The sequence below is a fragment of the Hyperolius riggenbachi genome, chromosome 6 (genome assembly GCF_040937935.1).
Source record: "Hyperolius riggenbachi isolate aHypRig1 chromosome 6, aHypRig1.pri, whole genome shotgun sequence".
NCBI classification, from domain to species: domain Eukaryota; kingdom Metazoa; phylum Chordata; class Amphibia; order Anura; family Hyperoliidae; genus Hyperolius; species Hyperolius riggenbachi.
Genome location: NC_090651.1, coordinates 253584103 through 253606197, shown reverse-complemented (window position 1 = coordinate 253606197; position 22095 = coordinate 253584103). Strand labels below are relative to the sequence as shown.

The 22095-nt window shown below is 44.7% G+C and overlaps 1 protein-coding gene across 2 annotated transcripts in view; it reads right to left on the bottom strand.

Annotated features, from left to right (window-relative positions):
• Positions 1 to 7097: 7097 nt before the first annotated feature.
• Positions 7098 to 22095, bottom strand: part of ENO1 (enolase 1) — a 40561-nt gene continuing 25563 nt past the window's right edge. For both annotated transcript variants that reach the window (XM_068240703.1, XM_068240702.1), the window contains exons 6-12: positions 20583 to 20716; positions 16790 to 17012; positions 14685 to 14882; positions 14368 to 14569; positions 10160 to 10268; positions 10008 to 10066; positions 7098 to 7558 (exon numbers count right to left, since the gene is read on the bottom strand). In XM_068240703.1, the coding sequence (XP_068096804.1) occupies positions 7489 to 7558; positions 10008 to 10066; positions 10160 to 10268; positions 14368 to 14569; positions 14685 to 14882; positions 16790 to 17012; positions 20583 to 20716 (995 nt within the window). In that variant the 3' untranslated portion in view covers positions 7098 to 7488. The remainder of the gene's footprint in view (positions 7559 to 10007; positions 10067 to 10159; positions 10269 to 14367; positions 14570 to 14684; positions 14883 to 16789; positions 17013 to 20582; positions 20717 to 22095) is intronic.

Genomic DNA, 22095 nt, shown 5'->3' with positions numbered 1-22095 from the left:
TGGGTACACATTAAAACTGTTGAAAGCTTAACTGCAAATATCTGTAAAACCACCAGAGGGAGCTCTAGGCCTGAAACATTTCTGTGAAAAACGACAAAGATACATACAAAATACAGTTGCATGTGGTCAGTGTTAGTCACGGAGAGAATCCAAAGACAGAACCACAAAAGTTGTTTAGGTGATACCTTTAACGACGGTACTGTAGATTTCTTGTGCAGTCAGTTAAAAGTATCACCTAAACAACATTAGTTGTTCTGTCTTCAGAAACAAAATACAGGCAGTTTCAAGTTAAAGGACAACTGAAGTGAGAAGAGTATGGAGGCTGCCATATTTATTTCCTTTTATACAATACCAATTTCCTGGCAACCCTGATGATCTATTTGGCTGCAGAAGTATCTGAATTACACAAGAAACAAACATGCAGCTAATCTTGTCAGATCCAACAATAATGTCAGAAACACCTGATCTGCTGCATGCTTGTTCAATGCTTGTTCAGGGACTATGGCTAAAGTCGGGTCTACACGCTGCGATGTTACTTATCAATCGAGCCGCTAATGCGGCTCGATTGATAAGATCCGACAGGTCCGATCTCGCTGCCGCTCGATTCCCCGCGAGCGGACAATAGTGGGGAATCGAGCGGAAGATAAGTGCAGCCGGCGGGGACAAGCGGTTATTGAATCCGACGCACACGGGGACACGGCGGGGATGCGGAAGAGGCGATCCGGGGGCTAATCGAGCCGCCGGATCGCTCCATGTAGACGAAGCATAAAGAGTATTAGAGGAAGAGGATAAGCAGGATAGCCAGGCAACTGGTATTGCTTAAAATGAAATAAATATGGCAGCCTCCATATCCCTCTCACTTCAGTTGTCCTTTAAGGGCTGGTGCATACTGATTTGAAATAATTTGAAAAGTGCTTGCTAATGTAATGCTATGTGTTTTTGTTTTCCTTAACCACATTGCTCAAGTGAGAACACTCATGGCATTAGAGTAGGTTCACACGAATCCGTGGTTCCGTTTTTTTGGACCGGATCAAAAATGGGGCCACGGATACCAATGTTAAAAATAGCAGCCAACACCTGAACAGGACAGTCCGGATTTGCAGGATTTTAACGGACCCCGGATACATGGAGGGGTAGTGAAAACCTATGCAAAACCGGACCTCCCTCTACACAGGCATCTTTGGACACAAACGGATTTGTTTCCTGTGTCCCAGCGCTGTCTGTGGGTGGGGAGGGGGCCACCATGCAGGAGGGGGTAGCAGCCAGGAAGGGGGGCAGGGTGCACAACGGCAGGGAGGGAGTTCGCCCCCTCCCTCACCTGGGTCCCCCCTTCCCCGGCGATCCGCGTGAGATAGACGCGAATGGAGGCAGAGCTACAGCTGAAAGACCTGCCTCCCCAGGCAGCAAAATCCACAACCAAGAAAGTTGTGGATTTTTGCCCTGGTGTTTGAAGGTAATTAGGGCTCATTTTGTCGAGGGATATCGGCGGTTCAGCTAATACATTAGTGCTTAACAAGACTGGCTAATAAAAAGGGTCATTTTCAGAGGCTTCAAAATTACATTAGCAAGAGCTTTAAGCCACAAGGATGGGCATAGGAAAGCCAGACACAGTCAGCATCACCATAGGCCATAATGTAAATTACTGTTATAGCTGTGCTTAGTCAGTAATTTGAGTGACATCGTAAAAGAGCCCAAATTACAATCAAACCAGGCACCATGCCCCTGGATTAAGCTCCACCCCCCCCCCCCCCCCCCCACACACACACAAGGATTCAGTCACCTGCTTCTGCTGTGTGCAGCAGCAGGAAATTTGACGACATGTAAAGCAGCATCAGTTCTAGATAGTGCAAGTTGCAGGCAACTTCCACTGTGTCAGTGCCACATCTACTTCCCCCTTCCTCTTCCTCCCAGGCCCCAGCTGGGAACACACTAAGCAGTGCAGAAAACCATGTGTTTGCTTCACTATAAGTTTTACTTTTTGTTGCTTTTTTTTGTAAATTTGAGTTTCATATGTCTGCATTGCTCATGCATGTACCATTTTTATTTTCAATAATAAAGCAAAATAAAGTGGCATTTTTAAAATGCATGTAAAAATTGAATTCCCCTGCATGTTTAGAAAAATGATGCAGGAAGTTGTGCACAAGGCCAAGCGGACAGGTGGAAGCACAGCACTGGACTCTGGGAGGTGAGAGCACATATGCCGCACTATACTTTGCATTTACAGCCTGGGGCTGTGGGCGACAAACTGACAGATTGTTTGCATCACATGGACTCCCTGTATCATGCATCCACCTTGTTAGTTTATATTCTCTGGTGCCTAGGTTCTCAACGTGTGGTACGCGTACCCCAGGGGGTACTTCTGATGGTTCCAGGGGGTACTTGGACTTGATATACTTAACCAAGAACAACAAATTTAAAGTTTAAGAAAACTATAAATCTTATTTAAACAACACCAGATTTGTATTTTAGCTAATTAAAAGCAATAATAAATGCTTGGAAATGGTTTAGGAATCAATTACCATGTACTAGGATTAAATATATATTTGTCAAGGAGTACTTGTGATAATGTTTACTATGCTAGGGGGTACTTGGTGAGTACAGTGTTTTAATAGGGGTACATACCAATAAAATGTTGAGAAACACTGCTCTAGTGTATTTTTGTTGGCAGGAGGTTAGGGTGACAGGACTTCTTGACTGGGGTGACAAAAAGGCTGGAAATGGACATGCCGGCTTCCCTTACTGCTGTTAGCTGCTCCATTACCCAGATGCCTCACTGTTTATTGGGAACTGTTTAGAGACTGACTATTGCACAAAGAGTAGTGCAAGAAGATCAACAAGCTCAATTTTTTTTTTTGCTTCAGGAAAAGTCAAAGTTACCTTTAAAGTGTAACTTAGGTATAAAATCTAAAATCATTTTAGCCATTTGTAGCTGTTAAAGTTTAAAGGATGCTAGACCATTCAAAAATCCCTCTTCCTTTTATTTTCCAATAGATTACTCCCTATGTCCTCTGGCTCTTAATTCATACATCTTCCACACAAAGTTGCAGGGAATTGCTCTTTACTTTCTTCCCCTCAGACACACAGCTTCCCCACTGATTACTCCCCTCAGACACAGCTTGGCTGAAGCCTCAATCCCTCCCATACCTCTGTTCTGCTCTGATTGGCCACCATGGAGATCCTGTTCATTATGCCGGTGGTCGCTAGGGCACAGAGTGGAGCCAGCACCTGTCCTCTATCATGGTCCTTGCCCCCCTCCTGTATTGTGTCCATCACACCACTAATGCTGGAAGGGGATTCCAGCATTATAGAGCACAGTGGGGAGAATAAAGGCAGGGCACACAGACTCGCCTCCTTATGGTTCCTGTCACTGGAGTTCCCATTTATACTCTGTACCACCACCAAACATTGGGGCTGCTGCGAAGGCTCTTGCATCTCACAGGCCAAATGGTGCCTGCCAGTTGGGCAGCAATGTATAAAAGAATGTGATTGTTGTACTGTCGTTACAAGATGAACTGCAGTCTTGAGGATGGGATCTCAATACACCAGAGAATATAGTCCACTCTGAGGCCATAAGCAAGTGAATAATAGGTCAATTTCACTGTTGGGTAGATGGAACCTAGACAATGATGCAGGTTTATTCCACTACTATTAACAATTGATATGGCACACCAAAATAGTAAGGTATAGAGTGCTTGGGGGGGGGGGGGGGGGCATTGGGCATCAGGGGCCCACAGCTCCTTAGCTAAGCCACAGCTACCAGCATTAGGTCATGTCTCCTGTTCTAAAGGGGTTGGGTATGGACACCCCCATGAAGTCTGCCATGTAGAGTCTGTGCATACTGACAGCTCTCTGATATACGTGTTAATCCCCCACAGTTCAAGGTACAGTACTAAGAAGAAAGCAGTAATCTCAGGAATAATTTTAGCAGTTACATTACATGTTCATAATCATTTCACAGCCAGCACATGTGCCTGATTCACTTGAGCCTGTTAACACACTGGTTTGGATTACCAGAGGAAGCATTGAAGCCCAAGTTGACAGACCTGCAACTTTGGGGGGGGGGGGGGGGGGGGGTTAAATCCAGTCTACCTGTGTTTACTCATAATGGTTGCATACATATTAAAAAGCGAACCCTTGTTTCCTTCACTTTGATCAAGATCTTCATTGGACTGCATGCCATCTGCAGGTTAAACTCTTGCTTTGGGTAGGTGTAGTGAGTGCATAGACCTTTGTATAGACATACACCAAGTCCTAAAATGGACTACCCAGTTAGCTTATTTAATTTAGGTATGGGAATGAACTTTACGTCAAGGCCCATAACATTCAGCTGGAGCAGCAGCTCCGTGGCAATCTTAATACGTATGACTAGTGAAACCCAAGACTGAGAAACTCCGGTGAAGATTGTGACAGTTCTAATTGCTTATAGAAAAGTGCTTCATTTTTATAATTATGTATGAAGGATTTAGTCAGTGTTTTCCCATTGTAAAATCTTTCTGCTCCCTGATTTGCATTGACATTTATTACTTGGTTTTTTTTTGGCAGTTAGAAACAGCTGTAAACAGCGGTTATTCCTCACAATGCAGGTAGGCTACCTGAGTCACTGGGCTGAGTGGATCAAGTAGCCGCAAAAACCTATGCCCCGGTGGGCTGCACTGGCCCACTTTCGTGACCTATAGGTCATTACGCTGCAACAAAAGTGTCTCGCAGCATGCAGGGAGGTAGGGGAGTGGCAAGGGCACAGCCAGGGAGAGAGCTGCCCAATGGCAGCTCTCGAGACACTGTAGGAACACCCCTGGCAGGCATTTTGAATAGGGAATTCCTCTCAATGTTTACCTCTGAGATAGCGAAAAATAGCACAGCAGTGTGGGGACACAGGCATGCCAGAAGGCAGAGAACATGCCTTTGTGTCCCATCTGCCCACCTCAGGTTCTCTAATGGCCCATACTCACGGGCTACAATTGTCACCGCAACACGTGGCGTGTGTTGCAGCGACAGGTCGCCCGTGAGTATGAGGCGCAACACGGGCGCGCACCCCAAACCGTTGCTGCTGTCGCCAGACGAATGGCGCGGTCAATCGCCCGGTGACAGTTGCCGCCACAACTGTCGCTAGTCCGTGTGAGTATGCTGACTAGCGACAGCAACATAATAGAATAACCACAGCGCTTCCGGTGAGGGGGAGGAATGGCGGCGACAGCTTCCGTCGCACAGCTGATCCCTCTTCCGCGTGTGTACGTGGAGGGACCTGGCGACGAGCTGTCGCCGGCCTGTCGCGCACACGCTCATGTGTGCTGGCGGCAGGCAACAAATGTAGCCCGTGAGTATGGGCCATAAGACATTCCAGTGGCTGCCATCACTATCATTTGTGCAACCAGCACATAAAAGATGGAAACACTTGGAATAGCTTAACAGTACATCTGTCACTTGGCCATTAAAGTTTTGTAGGAATGCGATTAGGAACACTCACAAGTACATAAATTGGGGCCATTACCAAACACATCGATGGTTATAAGGATCAGTAGCAAGAAGCTGATTTGCCAAACCTAAAGTCTGTCCTAGGCCAATTAGCATTTTACTTTTATGGTCACCAAAAATGCCATTTCTACTTTGATATCAGTGGAATCTATAGATCTGTAGGTGTTCAGAGGCCAGATTAAACTGGCATTCCTTTTAATTGTGAATTTGTGACACCCATAGACATTTTATGTTAGTAGGTCGTCAAGATTTTTTTTTCTTCTTCTAATTCCATGGACTGTTGTAGTAAAAGTGGAATCTGATGTTCAGACTAGGTAACCCCTTTCTATAGCTTAATTCCATGGAAGATTAAAGTGAACCCAAGTTGAGTGATATGGAGGCTGCCATATTTTATTTAATTTTAAGCAATACCAGTTGCCTGGCTGTCCTGATCCTCTGCCTCTAATACTTTCAGCCATAGACCCTAAACAAGCATATGCAGATCAGGCATTTGAAATTGTCAGAACTGACAAGGATTAGCTGCATGCTTGTTTCTGATGTTATTCAGACACTACTGGAGCCAGAGATCAGCAGGACTGCCAGGCAACTAGTATTGTTTAAAAGGAAATATAGTAGCCTCCATATCACTTTCACCTTAGGTTCACTTTAAGGCCTGGAACCCACTAGCAGTACATTACTAAGCCTTTTCTAAGCGCTTGTGACTTGACTCTTGCTAATGTAATGCTATGGGTGTGATCCTACTTGGTTGATGTGATTTTATAAAAATCCCCCATAGCATTGTCTTAGCAAGAACTTTTAAAGTCACCAGCGCTTAGAAAATGCTGCTAGTGGGTTTGATGCTGGGCATACACGGTGCGTTTGTGCCGGAATCAAGCCGCTGCCTTGATGCCGGCGCGTCCCCGCGGATCGATTCCCGCTCGTCCACTTCCTCATCAGCCGCTCGTTTCTTCCATTGTCCGCCCGCGGGGATCAAGCACAGAATCCCATCTGCCGCGGTGATCGGACAGGTTGGATATTATCAATTGAGCCATCAGCGGCTCGATTAGGAACTATTTAGCTGTGTATGCCCAGCATGAGCCCTTAGTTTGCTATCAGGTTTGTTTTTAAGGTGGCCATTCACTTCTAGATTTGCAGCAGATTTGACCATCAGATAGATTTCTGTTAAATGCCTGTCTGTCTAGTCAAATCTGACAGGAAGCTGATGTGCCACACACTAGGAACAGATTTCCAATAGATTTCATTCTGAAATCTATTGAAGAAAAAAAACCAAACAAACAAAAAAAACAAAACAAAAAAAAACACGATCTAAATGCACCATTAGATCCAATGCAACTCTATGGGCCATCGATCTGCTGCTGGCAGCAGATTGACTTAGATTTGATCTGACTGGATGGAAAAAATCTATCGAAATAGATTGCAAATTGATCAATTGGCTGATTTAAAAGAATCAAATTCCATTCCAGTCGATTGCTGAAAACCAGTGTATAGGCCCCTTTAGAATCCAAATAAACTATAGGCCAAAACACTACTTAGATAAAGTGCATAGTAATAAAATGCCACAATAGGTGGGCTATGTAATTCCTTTTACGCTACGTACTGCAGTTAATAAAAACAGCCACAAGAGGCACCTTCAAAGAGTTTATTAGCTCTTCATAAAACTACATGTTATCTTGACTCTGCACATAATTTATTTTGCCTCTCAATGGACTGCGACACAAGATGATAACCTACTAGTAAACAAGGTTGAAGTGTTGAGGACCACAGCCACAATACAAAATAAAGGTAACATGGACAACATGCAGGCACAGAGTGATAGACAAGAAATCCTACTAAAGCAAAGCTTTCAGGACTGAAAGGTCAAAGACTGCAGGATTGATGAGGCCCAGGAACACCACACTGGTCATTGCCTAAGGGGCTTGCAGTAAGACAGGCCTCTACATCAGTGAAGGCTTCAAGAAATCTCCTGCAGGCTCCTCTAAGTGAACGGTGACTATTAAGTGCTCTTTGCTTAACCGTTTAGTTGATCACTGGCTTCCGGAAGTTTCTGCCAGCAAAACGAGCCTTACATCCCAACTCCTCTTCAATCCTAGAAAAAGAATTTTAGACGTTAAAAGCAATAGTCTGCAAGTAAACGGCTTCTGCAGGGCATTCAGAAATCTATCCTCATGCCTCACCAATATTTCATGTTGTATGGTGTATTGCATTAGCCAAGAGAAGAGTGAACAACTGCTCCCTAGAGGTTACATGTGGTGGTTTCCTGCTGCACAGCATCTCCGCTGCAGAGGTGTCATTATGAAGGCCACCACTGGGTTGCATTACACAACCAGCAAAGTTCTCATTACCTACCAGGTGAACCATGTGACGAGAGCAGTCCTGCTGCCCATGTGAAAGGCCACATGAGTCTTAACACAAGATAATGGACCAGATTTATTATTGCCACAGTAAGCAACAACCACAATACAAGGAAACCTGACCACAACATGTTTTTATTCAGGTCTTAATAATCAACTACAGTGGTGATGACTAACATTTTGGAAAATACCACAGAATCCATTAGAAATTAATTAAAATAAACCCATATGCAATGAAAAATACAAGAGTTACCCTTCTCCAAACCATTCTCATTTCAAATGGCTTTTAACATTGTGCAACAGATAAGTAGGGTTCAAAACAGAAGGCCCACAAAACTCACCTTTTCACTCTGGTCTACCCCCCCTCCCATACATACATACATACATACATACATACACTAATGCTTTAAACCTGCAGCTGAACTCTGGTCCCCTACCTTTCTCTAGATTGTAAGCCTTCACAGGGTCCTCGTGTCTCCTACCTGATCGCGCACCCACCATTACTGTGCACCCATGCCATGGATATGAGTGAACACTTTCCTAATCTCCATGCTTCCATCCAGTGACTGACTAAGCATTACCTTTTACTCCTACTGTGCTGTGTGATCTGTTTTGCATGTTTTGTCTTATTGCGGTTTGTCACCCCTAAATATTGTCTGTAATCTTAACTAATGTAAAGCGCTGCATAATACATGTTGGTGCTTTAGAAATACAAAAAGTAGCTTGAAATCGTTTTGCAATAAAGATTACATAAGACATTGCTTAAAGAGGAACTTCAGCCTAAACAAACATACTGTCATCAAGTTGCATTAATTATATTAAAATAGATTTGTAATATATTCTTACCCATCCTGTTTCAAAAGAAGAGGCAAATGTTTGTGATTTCACAAGGGCACCCATCTTTAGTGTAAAGTACGTGACAAGAAGCATGACAGTTCCAACTGTCCTGATCACCCCTCCCAGTTTCTAGGCAACAAGATCAAAAATCCCTTCATGCTTTGCACAGCATCAGGGGGAAAAAGAGCAGGCAGTTTTCTTTGATGGGGCAGAGCTTAGAGTCTGGAGGTTCACTTTAACTTACATCTGCAACCACACCTTAGCAGGGAGGGGAAAAGCAGTTTCCTTGTCATTCTGTACCAGTTCTGGAAGGCTAGGGTGCATGCATTTTCTTTATGACCAAGCTGCAGCTAAGGGGGATTCAACAAGCTACCGAATTATGGGGTATACTTCGCTAACAAAATTGAGAACCCATTTAAAAACTAAATGTCAACTGAGGTTACATATAATTTTAGAACCTGCCCGAGAGAACCTTAAAACTGAATGCAGGTGTGTGCTTTTTTTTTTCTTCAAATATACACAAGAAAGGTCTTGAGAAAATAAGGGCAACACTGATTTAAAAAAAAAAAAAAAAAAAAAAAAAAATTAAACTGGTGTGTTCTAGCATTAGAGATTCAGTGTCAATGTTTAATTTGTAACACATTAGCAGTAAGAAAAATGACATTCACCTGAAGGGGTGCATCTCCATGTGGTCACCCCTTGAGACTAAAGACCTTGCACCATGAGCTGTCCATCTCCCACCTCAGGAGAATAGGAGTGGGTAAGATGCACTGTTAAAGGGTGGGACAGGAAAGTTTCCCCAAAAAAAGCACCCCAGTCCCAATTTTAAGGTAGCAATGCTATATTAAGGCCAATTTGTGTTATATATGGCTCAGTAGAAGTTGCAGTTCTGGTCTCAACCTCTTAACCATATAGGTTGGTGGCTGCACTCTGGGGGAGTGGTAGACACTACATGGTTTCTTAATTTTTAGTGCACTGCACATGTTCTCAGGGACAAAAAGGGTACCATCCTCATACTGGAGGGAGTATTTACATCCATACATTTCTGTACATGGAGGAAACTGGCTCCCATTGCATGTAGTCCCTATACCCAAAAAATAACGGAGGGCAAGAAATTGAAAACTACCCCAAAGCAGTTTGTACCTCCCAATAGTTTAGTTTTCTGAAGGTCCTAGTGAATTTGTCCCAAGTCTGAGCTAGGCATCCATCAACCTGCTCTACCATGTGACATGGAGTACAGTACTAGGGAGAGTCACTTAACGATTCTATAGCTGAATGCTTAAGTAACAGGTCGAATTTAACTCTTAGGTCAAGATTACAGGCCCACATCAGTATAACACTCCTTACCTGAGCAACTGGTTGTACTTTGCCAGGCGCTCAGATCTGCATGGAGCACCAGTCTTGATCTGTAGGCAAACAAAATCATATTAAGAGAAGGCCTTAAAACTACACTATGTTCTGACAGAAGGTATATATAAAAACAAAAATAAATCAATTACCTGTCCAGTACACAGCCCAACTACCAGATCAGCAATGAAAGTATCTTCAGTCTCTCCAGATCGATGGCTGACCATAACTCCCCATCCATTGGTCTGGGCCAGTTTGCATCTATATCAGGGAAAGCAATAGTAAGGGCACTGGGGTCTACACTGCTTTCAAGTTACGAAACAAAATAAATGGACTGACACCCCATTTTCTAGTAGCACCAATGTAGTACTTTTTATACAGCCATACACAGTATGGAGTCCATTATAGCATTTCAAAATAACCTGAATATGAGCCAGTACATGATCCAATTCAAATGAACAAAAGGTTTTAATTGGCTGTTGCTCAAAGTGAATTCTCCCATAGACTGGAAAAAGACCAATATCAGTTGATTGTCTTGACTGCAACCCAGTCTTATGCATCGTGCTCCAGAGGCTTCCCTGATCCTCTGAGACCACCAACGCTGCCCAGGACCCTGTATTTCCCAGCCCACCTCCATTTATGGGCTGGTGCACACCGAGCGGCTTTTTGGGCGTTTTCAGATCAGCTTGCGGCTGCGGATCTGCTTGGTCAATGTATCTCAATAGGGTGGTGCACACCAGAGCGGGAGGCATTTTGCAGAAACGAAAAATGCCTGGGTGAGGCATTTTTTAGATTGTGGATGCGTTTCTGCCTCAATGTTAAGTATAGGAAAAACGCAAACCGCTCTGAAAAACGGCACTTCAGAGCGGTTTGCCAGTCGTTTTTGTTACAGTAGCTGTTCAGTAACAGCTTTACTGTAACAATACAGGAAATCTACACCAAAACCGCTAGACAAAACCGCAAAACGCTAGCTGAAACGCTACAGAAAAAGAAAAAGCGTTTCAAAATCTGCTAGCATTTTGCGGATCTGCTAGCGGGTTTTGGTGTGCACCAGCCCTAAAAGCTTATTAGTAGGGTGCATTTATGTTTGTTTAAGGACTGCACATGCCAAGTAGACCAAAGCTGTGCACAAGCAGCTTCAACCTACTGGGCATACACAGACTACTTGTGCATTCCCAGTACAGAGCAGCTTCTTGGAGCATGGCTGCAACAACATTTGACAAACTCTTGTGGAAAATGCTTAGAGCAACACTGCACTATATCGGTCGGCTCATGGAAGCTTCTGAGCTAGCCAGATACTCCCTCTACTGAGGCAAGAGACTGAAGTGAGAAAGTAATAGAAATCACACTTCCTAGTACTAGACTAGGGTGAAATCCATCACTACTGAAGTAGAGCACACATTACTAAGGAACGTGCACAGAAGCAACAAAAGAATGCTTGGTTATCTGCATTTTTGTCCTATCATAGCAAACCTCACTTTAAGATGTCTAAAACATTTGTTAAATTTAACGTCTAAAAATGTTTATGCTTCAATATCAGTACACAGTCTGGGCCCAAATGCCAAGTTTATACACAATTAAGACCTCCATAGTAAATATACAACAGCCTGCAAGTAGTCATATTTACCTGAGAAGCCTAGTCCCCCAATGCCATCCTGAACTTACCCGACTTCTGGTGCCTGGTCCCACCTCTCTCCAGACAAAACCGCCAAGTTATTTAGTGTAGTAAATAGCAGGGCTGTGGAGTCGGGGCAATTTTGGGCACCCGGAGTCTAAGTTTCAGAAACTGAGGAGTCGGAAGATTTTTGTACCGACTCCACAGCCCTGGTAAATAGCTTGGAGTTTTTCTCTGCAGAAAGATGAGGCAGGGCTAGGCGCTGGAAGTCGGTTGATGCAGGGACTTCCTGACAGCATTGCAGGACAAGGCTTCAGGTAAATATAACTGATTGCAGGCTGCTGAATTTTATTTACTCTGGAGGTCCTATTTAAGGATTGTTTGATATGATTTGGGAAAGGACTGCTTTACATACATGTTACTCTGATATAACAGAGCAACATGTGCTGTTCTATGGAGAAGGAAAGCAACAGGCTAAGTAAAGATGATAAATATTATAATTCCATCTTTGATGCAAATTGTTAACTACTTGCAACTGGGCCTAATGCACTTCCTGACAATTTTGATTCCAAGCTTCCCAAGTTTGCATCCAGCCTGGAATTAGCACTGAAATGCCCTGCCCTGAGTGGTGCCATGGAAAGGGAAACAAAGTGCTCTTATTACTCAGCAGCAATGCAGCGACAATGCAGTGACAGAGGTACATCTGGTATATTCTTGGCTGGGATTCCCTAAAACAATAGTGTGTCAAGTATTATAGAGCCTGTCTACAATGCTTTAGGGGGTATTCAGAGGTGTCGCTTTGGAAAATAGAATTGCAAGAACCCTAGTTTGTCACAGACTGGGTACCGTTACAGTAGTTGAGGTGAGTTAGTGAGAAAGTACATAGGGAACAGGTCTTTAATCACAGCAACTTCTACTACTTGAAGCATGTGGGTGTATTACAACCCATCTTAAGCCTAGCAGTCTGAAAACACTTTTGGAATCTCCAAATGCGTTTTACATGAACCAGGGGCTTAACTAAGAGCCCCTGGGCCCCCCTGCAGAAATTCTGAGTGGGCCCCTCTCCCCTGGGGCCCGCTCATGGCCGTTTTGGGGGGCTGGAGGGGGTCGCAGCATGAAGGGAAAGCTATGGCCACACTCGGCGGGGAGGGCGGACGGTCTGTCCCCCTCCCCAGGCTTTCCCCTCTGCGCTCCCCTCCAGCTTCAATAGCTATACAAGTGCAGCAGAGCGGTGGGCAGCGGCAGGCAAACATACCGTCCGGACGTTTCTCACTCTAGTGACTGACGCAACTTCCCATTTTATACAGGAAGTCGCGTCAGTCACTAGAGCGAGAAGTGTCCGCGCTGGAACGCACGGAAGGTATGTTTGCCTGCCGCTGCACTTATATAGCTATTGAAGCTGGAGGGGAGAGGGGAAAGCTTGAGGTGAGGGACCGTCCCCCCTCCCCGCTGAGTGTGGCCATAGCTTTCCCCTCATGCTGAGACCCCTCCAGCCCCCCAAAATAGCCACGAGCGGGCCCCAGGGTGCATGGGCTGCATCCCCTATTGTTACGCCCATGACATGAACTCAGTGTTAACTTTGGGTCTTTAATTCAGTCCTAGCTTAATTAGCAAACTCCAACACTTCCTGTCCAAGTGCCAGCAGCCACTAAGCACAGGAGAATCTCTACCACAGAACTAAACATTAACTTATGCAACTTGCCACTACAAAATTCCCCTCCAAATGATTCTACAGGAAAGGCAAAGCTGTATCTCATGATTTTAAGTACACTAAGTGATGTACTCAGGGGAATGTTGACATCCTCTCCTTTGGCTCATTGCCCCACTTAAAGTGGATCCGAGATGAACTTTTACTCATTGCATAATTGTGTTCCTTTCCTATTAAGGCCTGTTACACACTGAAAGCGTGCAGGAGAACTGCTCCTGCACGCGTTGCGGCGTGTCGGGAAACTCCGGTGCGACGCTGAGTAGCGGCGGTAGTAGTTAATTAACCCGAAGGGGAAACGGCGATTCCCGACGATAAAATGCGCCGGGACACGTCGTACCGCAATGTATCGAAACGCAGCGTCGGGTGTGAAAGGTAAAAGGAAAGTCTATGGACTTTCCTTTTACCTTGGTTAACGCAAAGTATAGACTTTGCGTTAAAATGTGGAAAATGGGCTCTGGTGTGAAAGAGCCCTTATAGGGCATAACACAAGCCAAATACTTTGTTTTAATACTCTAATTACCTATAAACTAAACAAGCCTCGCCCACAGTTTTTCAGAGAGCCTTGGCAGTAGCTAGGGCTCATGGGAGCCTCCTCTGGGCAGGAGGAGGGGGAGGTATTACTAGCCAGAGATTTCAGGACAGAAGATTCAGATAAGCTTGCCTGTTTGGAATGTTTACAAACATGGCTCCTGTCATTGTATCATGGGAAGAGGAAGAAATAATATTCTAGTGAAACTGTTTGCAGCTAGATTTGCTGTGTAATCTAAACTTTAGAGAAGTTATATAGACAAGTTACTTGTTATCATTTTCTCATCTTGGATCCGCTTTAATGACAATGCGTTTGTGCCATTTGCAACACGGTGGCATTGTGGATAGCCCTCAGCCTGCAGCCCTGGACCCATGGTTCAAATCTGAGCCAGGCCACTCTACAGTTTGTAGTAAAACCCACACAAATAAAGGGGAGAATACACAGTTTCCTACCATATCCCAAAAACCTGCAGGTAGGTTAATTGGCCACATAATTACTGAATACTTACGCCTGCAGAGATTCTGTGACACTGCCAATCTGGTTAACCTTAAGAAGAAGGCAGTTGCAAGCCTTCTCTGTCACAGCTTGCTGAATTCTCTTGGGGTTGGTGACTGTCAAGTCATCACCAACAACTTGGATCCCGGTATCTGCTGTAAACTTTGACCATGCACTCCAGTGATCCTGGTCAAATGGATCTTCAATAGAGACAACTGAAAAAAACAAAAACAAAGTACAGTATATAGATCAGCAAAATTTTCAAGGCTTAAAACAAACTTGTTATAGCACTGGCCATTGCCATTTACATCTGCAGAGTATGAGAGTTACCTGGATAATTTTTCACAAAGTCCTTGTATAGATCAGCTAGTAGATCAGGGCTGATGTATCGGCTGGGGTCATCTGGGGATTTGAAGTCCAGGTCATATTTTCCATCACGGTAGAACTCAGATGCGGCAACATCCATTCCAATCACAATCTTATCTAGGTAACCTGCCTTACCGATGGCAGTCTTCAGAAGCTCCAGGGCTAAAAAAATAAAAATAAAATCATATGCAGGACAAGCCACTAGTTATCTCAAGCGCAATCTCTACCTCATATGCTGGCCACAGATTCCAACATTCCTTTACACAAAAAAAATATATATAATTTTATTGAATAGGAAAGCCAAACTATTTCATTTGACCAAAAATTGCAGTTAAGGTCAACTCAATTTTACATACTTGGAGGGACGCATGATGCCACAATTCATGGACGTATCCGAAGATAGCATCACATGCACAAGCTGACCAGCAGATCCGAAACATGTCAGCTTGTGCATGCGATGCCAGATATGTCCATAAATAAAGTGTTGAATTGTGGCATCGTGTGCCCCCTTTCCTTCAAGATTGATCACCACTGGGTTTGGCTTACCTTGGTTCAACTGCCTGTCCACTGTGGGTTGTAGCATTTTTCACCTGGTTTGCTTTTTTTTATTTTTCTATAGTTGCAATAATTAACTAAAGATTGTACCACTAAATGACAACCACTTTCATGTCCTCCCTCTCCCTTTAGGGCCTGAGCCCACTGACGCAGTTGTCTCAGCTTTTCAACATCTCTAAAACTGATGTGTAACTGAAAAGTGACACCTGAGTCAGTTGGCTCAGGCCCTAAGACTAAACTTGCAAGGGCAGGGCTCTCCCTTGTGTTAGAAGATCCTGTATATTTTATCACTAGACATTGCTTACTGTTCTGCCTACCAACATCTATTTTTATGCCTCCTTGGCCGTTTTACACTGTACAGCCTAGACTATAAATACTGATGTATAGCCCAAGGAAAAGCTTTGTGCTTAACCTCCCTGGTGTTAGGATTTCCAGATTTAGGGTCTAAAAGCCGTGCAATTTTTTCATAAGCTTTTATGCTGGGCATACATGGCTCGTTTATTAATAATAGAGCCGCTGATGGCTCGATTGATAATATCTGACGTGTCCGATCACCGCGCCGGATCAATACCGCGCTCGATCCGTGGGCGGACAATGGAAGAAACTAAGCGCAGATTAGGAAGTGCCCGCAGGGACAAGCGAGAATCGATCCACAAGCCTGTGCAGAGACTTGCCGGCATCCAGCCAGCAGCTTGATTCCGGTGCAGAATTGCACCATGTATGCCCAGCATTAGACCCTAAAAACAAGAAAACCATACCTCAGAGAGGTCTGCAGCAGCTCCTGCATGAAACTCACTCAGGCACAGGATTACCACCCTGTTCTGTGGCTTTCCGTCCCGAGCCTGACTCGGGATTACTGCTAAGGATTAAAGACGAAAGTGAGGATTTGGCTGCAGTATTAGACAGCTGAATTTCCGCAGGTGTGTTTAGTCATTGCCATGGAGCCCTGCATGCATGTCCTTGCAGATTCTGCACTATGTTGCTACTAGTTACTGTAGTGGCAAGGTATACTCCCAACTGCTGTATACTAGTGACTGCCATCACCCACTGCTGTGCCACTACCTACCCCCATCGCTTAAAGGAAGCAGAGGTCTGTTTCTGTAACCACTTATCACTTGCAGAAACATTGACACTTGCTTTCAGCCTTCACCAAAACACCACTAAGCTGAATGTGCAGCAGGCCAATCGTATTCCAGGAATGGGACTGCTCATTCAATTAACATTCCATGACCCACACTGTCCTCTACAGTGAGGTAACGGGGCTATATTTACACACTGGCACAGTCTATCACTCTGCTAGTATACAGTTACAGTAGCAGGCTACAGAACTACATGCGTAGACTCCTTAGAACTGAAATGTTCAGTGACAGGAGGTGTTCTGGCAGAGGGCACAGCACTATACAGAGGCAGAGCAGACAGTCCATCAAGTTCAATAATGAAACCTTGCCTACAAGGAGGTTTACAGGGAATTTTCACAAATTTCATACAGCTTGAAAATGTGTAGTGTGTCTCACCTTCTTTATTTTCAAGAATGTTTGGTGCAAATCCACCCTCATCTCCAACGTTTGTGGCATCCTGTCCATACTTGGCCTTGATCACATTCTTCAGGTTGTGGTAAACTTCAGCACCAATGCGCAGGGCTTCCTTGAAGGATGATGCTCCTACTGGCAGGATCATAAATTCCTGCATCGCCAGCTTGTTACCAGCATGGGAACCACCATTGATCACATTAAATGCCTATAATAGGACATAATTTGTTATGAATGAACCAAAAGCCAATACGAAGCAACAACCAAAATATAAATAGCTCCTGTGAGTATGGAGGCAGCTTTCTTTATTTCTAAAGTGAAGTTCACACTGAGGGTTGCAGGAAGCACATGCTACAATACAACAAGCACATTTCCATGGCATGGGAAAATTGCCTTTATGATGATCTTTTGGCCTTGGCAGTGGGAGAGTCACACCTGAAACATACAGCCAGTGCAAACTGAGCATCTGATCTCCATACTAGTTCTGGGTCAGTCAGCTTAAAGGAAACCATGGGGAAAAATAAAATCAGATCTACTTACCTGGGCTTCCTCCAGCCCCTGGAAGCCTATGTGTCCCTCACCACAGCTCTGCTCCAAGCTGTTCTCCCGGGGTCCTCTCCGTAGCAGCTGAGCATGTTGGTGGCCTCTGCTCATGCATGAGCATGCAACCATGCTGCTTGCACTCCCGCAACGGGGAGAGGAGTGTGAATGAGCAGTGTGGCCATGTGCTACTGCAGAGACCGCCAACCTGGCCAGCAGCTGCTACAGAGGGGTACCAGGGAGAACAGTTTGGAGCAGAGCTGCGGTAAGGGATATACAAGCTTCCAGGGGCTGGAAGCCCAAGGCGAGTTTTTTTTTTTTTTTTTTAAATTCCTGCATGTTTCCTTTAAAGGCTAGGCTCACAGTGGGCATTGCCTGTAAAAGCTGGAAAGCAACAGGAAAGTGGTGCTGCACAATGTCATGTACAGTGAAGCAAACTATGAAGTCACTGTTACACGTGTTGCAGCAGGTCAATGTGGAACTTGCAGCTGTGACTGTTAACCTTCATCCAAAAGTCCCATAGACCAGCCATTTCAATAGCAATTTCAGGCACTTCCAAAGCTGGCATCGCCTAGAACTTCTCTAGCTCAACACTACTGAGCAGCTGGGCTCTGGCCAGAAAGGTTCTAAAGTAGAAGTAGCAAGGTAAAGAAGCTTTCCATTTTCTAAGCCAGGGGCATGACTTCATTACAGAAGTCACAGCTCATTAGAAAAGTCCATTTAAAATTGACTAAGATGCTCAATCCTTTTAAAGTATTGGATTTAAAGTAATTTACCTGGTTGGAACAGGTTTTTCCCTGTTTTTAATTGGCTTGCAAACGCTAGCTTTTGATTCATCAGTCTTAAAGCCCCTAATTGGTAAAGTGTTCTGTAGTGCTTATTGAAGTTGGGCAGCTTTCTAGACCAGTCACCTTTCATTCACCCACAATGTCAAAAACCTAAGCTTTCTTCAGAGCTTCACTTCTGAAACAGCCTACAGTAAAAACATTGTTACACCAAAGCAGTAGCAGACCAGCTGTAACATACACAGACAATGGCCATTCTGATTTTCTAATTTCCTAGTCACTGATGGTCTCAGGTCATGAAGAGTTATGCTGCCATTTTACCTAGACACTACACACTGGTGAATATGCACTGCAAGTTAAGGCTACATACTATGCAACCTTATATTTTAACAGGGGCAGTAGAGTTCTGTCAGGCCCTGCACCATTTGGACTATCAGTAGCAACAACCTTCCTTACCCAATCAGCCACACTGCCTTCCCTCCTGACTATTCAAATAGTGACTATTGAGTAGAGGACATACAAGGTTTTAGTTCACACTGCAAAACTAAATTGCTAAGATTTCTAGAAGGATTTGCACATTCAAACCGATTTAGAAAACTGAATAACTCTGAAAAAGCTACGTACAGCAAGATTTCAAATTGCTGCTGTAAAACACTCATGGAGCAACTGCATTAGTGCTTTGCTGATTGCAGGCAATTGGCAAGCACAGTGCAATTGTCCCCAGTGAGAAACAGCCCTAAAGCTTTACATTCACTTTGCTTTACTCCCTTGCCACAGAGTGAACAGAGGCAGGAAAGGAGACTCAGATTTGGTGTACTGCCAACTGCATGAAATTGCAGCAAGAATATGAAAGCTTCTGAGAGGTAAGTAACCAGACCCATATTTGATTGCAAGGAGATTTGACAACTTTAGTCTAAACCAGTCTTGAAATCAGTTTCTGGGTGCTGATGGATTAGGAGTTACAATTTGCAAGATTGGCCCTTTACAGGACATTACAGTCAATAGAACATGACACTGCCTGCAGTGCGATACAACAGAAGTGCTACGGGTCATGCACAAGTGCACCAGCAGTCCCATATTTTTTCTTTGGTCACACTGCACCCATAACGCAGGATGCAACTTTTTGGCTGTGGTGGGATTGCTCCAAAATGCACTGCAAAGTGCAAGAGGACCCTTAGAAAAATGTTAAGCTTGTGCTGTGGGGGGTACACTGATCACTACTTGCATGAATGCCTCAGGTCTTTCACACACACACACACACACACACACACACACACACACACACACACACACACACACACACACACACACACACACACACACACACACACACACACACACACACACACACACACACACACACACACACACACACACACACACACACACACACACACACACACACACACACACACACACACACACACACACACACACACACACACACACACACACACACACACACACACACACACACACACACACACACACACACACACACACACACACACACACACACACACACACACACACACACACACACACACTTTAAAAAAAAAAACCACTTAACCTAGAGTCAGGCTTGGCTGGAAAGCCCCAATTTAGAGTGGTAATACCGAACTGGATCCATCAGAGGTGTGGAATGTGCAGGGCTGCCGCAGATCTAGCAGTATGATTTTTAGGGTCTAAAAGCTTGAGAAAAAAAATTCCACCACTTTTTGACAATAGATTTGTAAATAATCCTACCGCCAGGGAGGTTAATGCCTACTCCAGTATTTACCAAGTGTAAGGAAGTCTCCTTAAGGGCTCGCTCAGAAACCACCGTATCAGTCTGCTGACAGACTGCACACACGCCGGACTGTCTGCTGAAAACACGCCCAGCAGGAGGTGACGGACCAGTCGTTTCCTGCAGTCCGGCATGTGTACGGGACCTTAATGCTGGGAATACACGTTTCGTTTTTGCCTTTGTTTAAACCTTCGTTTCGATTGAGCCTTTTGTCCTTTTCGATCCTGAAATAATCGACCGTACAGTTAATACCACCCACGGTTTCGTTTTTTTTCCGATTCTGATGGTTTCGTTTTTCCAATGATCGAAGGCTGCAAAGAAACGAAACGTAGTACAGGGATGGACGGCATAAACAAATATATAATCGATCTGAACAGCCATCAAGCCTACCAATGGCTCGATTAGATGGATAAAGAGAGAGAATATCAAACATGTTCGATCACTAGTCGTTCGTTTTTGGGGTCTATTAATCGAAACTATAATGAGATTATGACTATTTTCACATAAGTTTTCAACACTCGATTCGTTTACCGAACGAATCGAAGGCTAAAACGAAACGTGTATTCCCAGCATTATTCCACATAGGCAGGCTAAAAAAGTAATTCTGTTTACGAGAGATTTTAAAAATGTGTTTTCCTTGTTGTCTAATACACTAGAGTGAACATACCGGAACAGGGAGGATGACCTCTGGGTTCCCAGCGAGGTCAGCAATGTGGCGGTACAATGGCACGCCCTTCTCAGCAGCACCAGCCTTGCACACAGCTAGAGACACTCCCAGAATGGCATTGGCACCAAACTTTGCTAGAAGAAAAAAAAAAGAAGCAACCCTATCAGTATAGAAAGGCTCACGAGGCACAAATGTAGCAAGTAAAAAAAAAAAAAAAAAAAAAAAAGGCAGCGACAGCTCGTCGCCAGGTCCCTCTGTGCAACAGCCGTACACAGCGCACAGAGGGACAGAGATGCAGCGGAAGCTGTTATTTATAAAGCGCCAACATATTCCGTGGCGCTGTACAATGTAAGAAAACAAGGGATACATGATACAGACAATGATATACATCAAATATGAACACTGATGCACAATACAGCAATGCTGATTACAATTTGATTTACCATGACGACTAAAATGTATAAATGTCTAACAGTCCAAGCAATTAAATTAATAACATTCCATGACACAAAAGGGTGAGAGCCCTGCCCTTGCGAGCTTACAATCTAAAGGAATGGGGTGGAAACAAGAGGTGGAAGTATACAGTATATGTACAGGCAGGGCGTAATTAGGTTATTTAGTGGGTGATGGCCTAAGCTAGAGAATATGCATGTCGGAAAAGGCGGGTTTTGAGGGAGCGTTGAAGCGGTTGCCGAAGGTTTCTCCCCCCCCGCCGGAAGCTCCATACAGTGTGTATGGGGTTGCTGTCGCTAGTCTGCATACACACGGCGGACTAGCGACAGTTGCAGCGAAAGCTGTTGCCGGCAATTGGCCGCGCCAATCGTCTGGCGACAGCTCTGAGTAGCGACGGTTCGGGGTGCGAGTCATATACACGGGCGACCTGTCGCCGTAACACGTACGTGCCATGTGGTTGCGGCGACAGTTGTAGCCCATGTGTATGGGCCATTACAATAACTGCACTAAAATGTGGCACTCTAAATAACTGTTGACTACAATGTGTAAAACTACCTGCAGGTAAAAACTAATTTCCTCCACTGCACGGAAAGGATTTCAGCAGCATTTTAATGCAGCCGCTTACACAGGTGATAATATTCAGTTAGGGGATAAATAGCTAAGCATTTGCACAGGTTGCTTAAAGAGGATCTGTAACGTCAAAAGATCCCCTGGTGTACTCACCTCGGGTGGGGGGAAGCCTCCGAAACCTAATGAGGCTTCCCACGCCGTCCTCCATCCCTCAGGGGTCTCACTGCAGCCCTCCGTGAAAGATTACTTCAATATTTACCTTCCCGGCTCCTGCGCAGGCGCTCTGACGGCTGTCGGCTCCGAACTACACGGAAATACCCGATCGCCGTCGGGTCTGCTCTACTGCGCAGGCGCAAGTTTCCGACTGAGATCGGGTATTTTCGTGTAGTTCGGAGTCGAAAGCAGCCACAGCGCCCCCGCTGGAGCCAGCATAGGTAAATATTGAACTGACAGTTGGGTCTGTCGCCGGCTGTTCGGAGGGCTGCAGCGA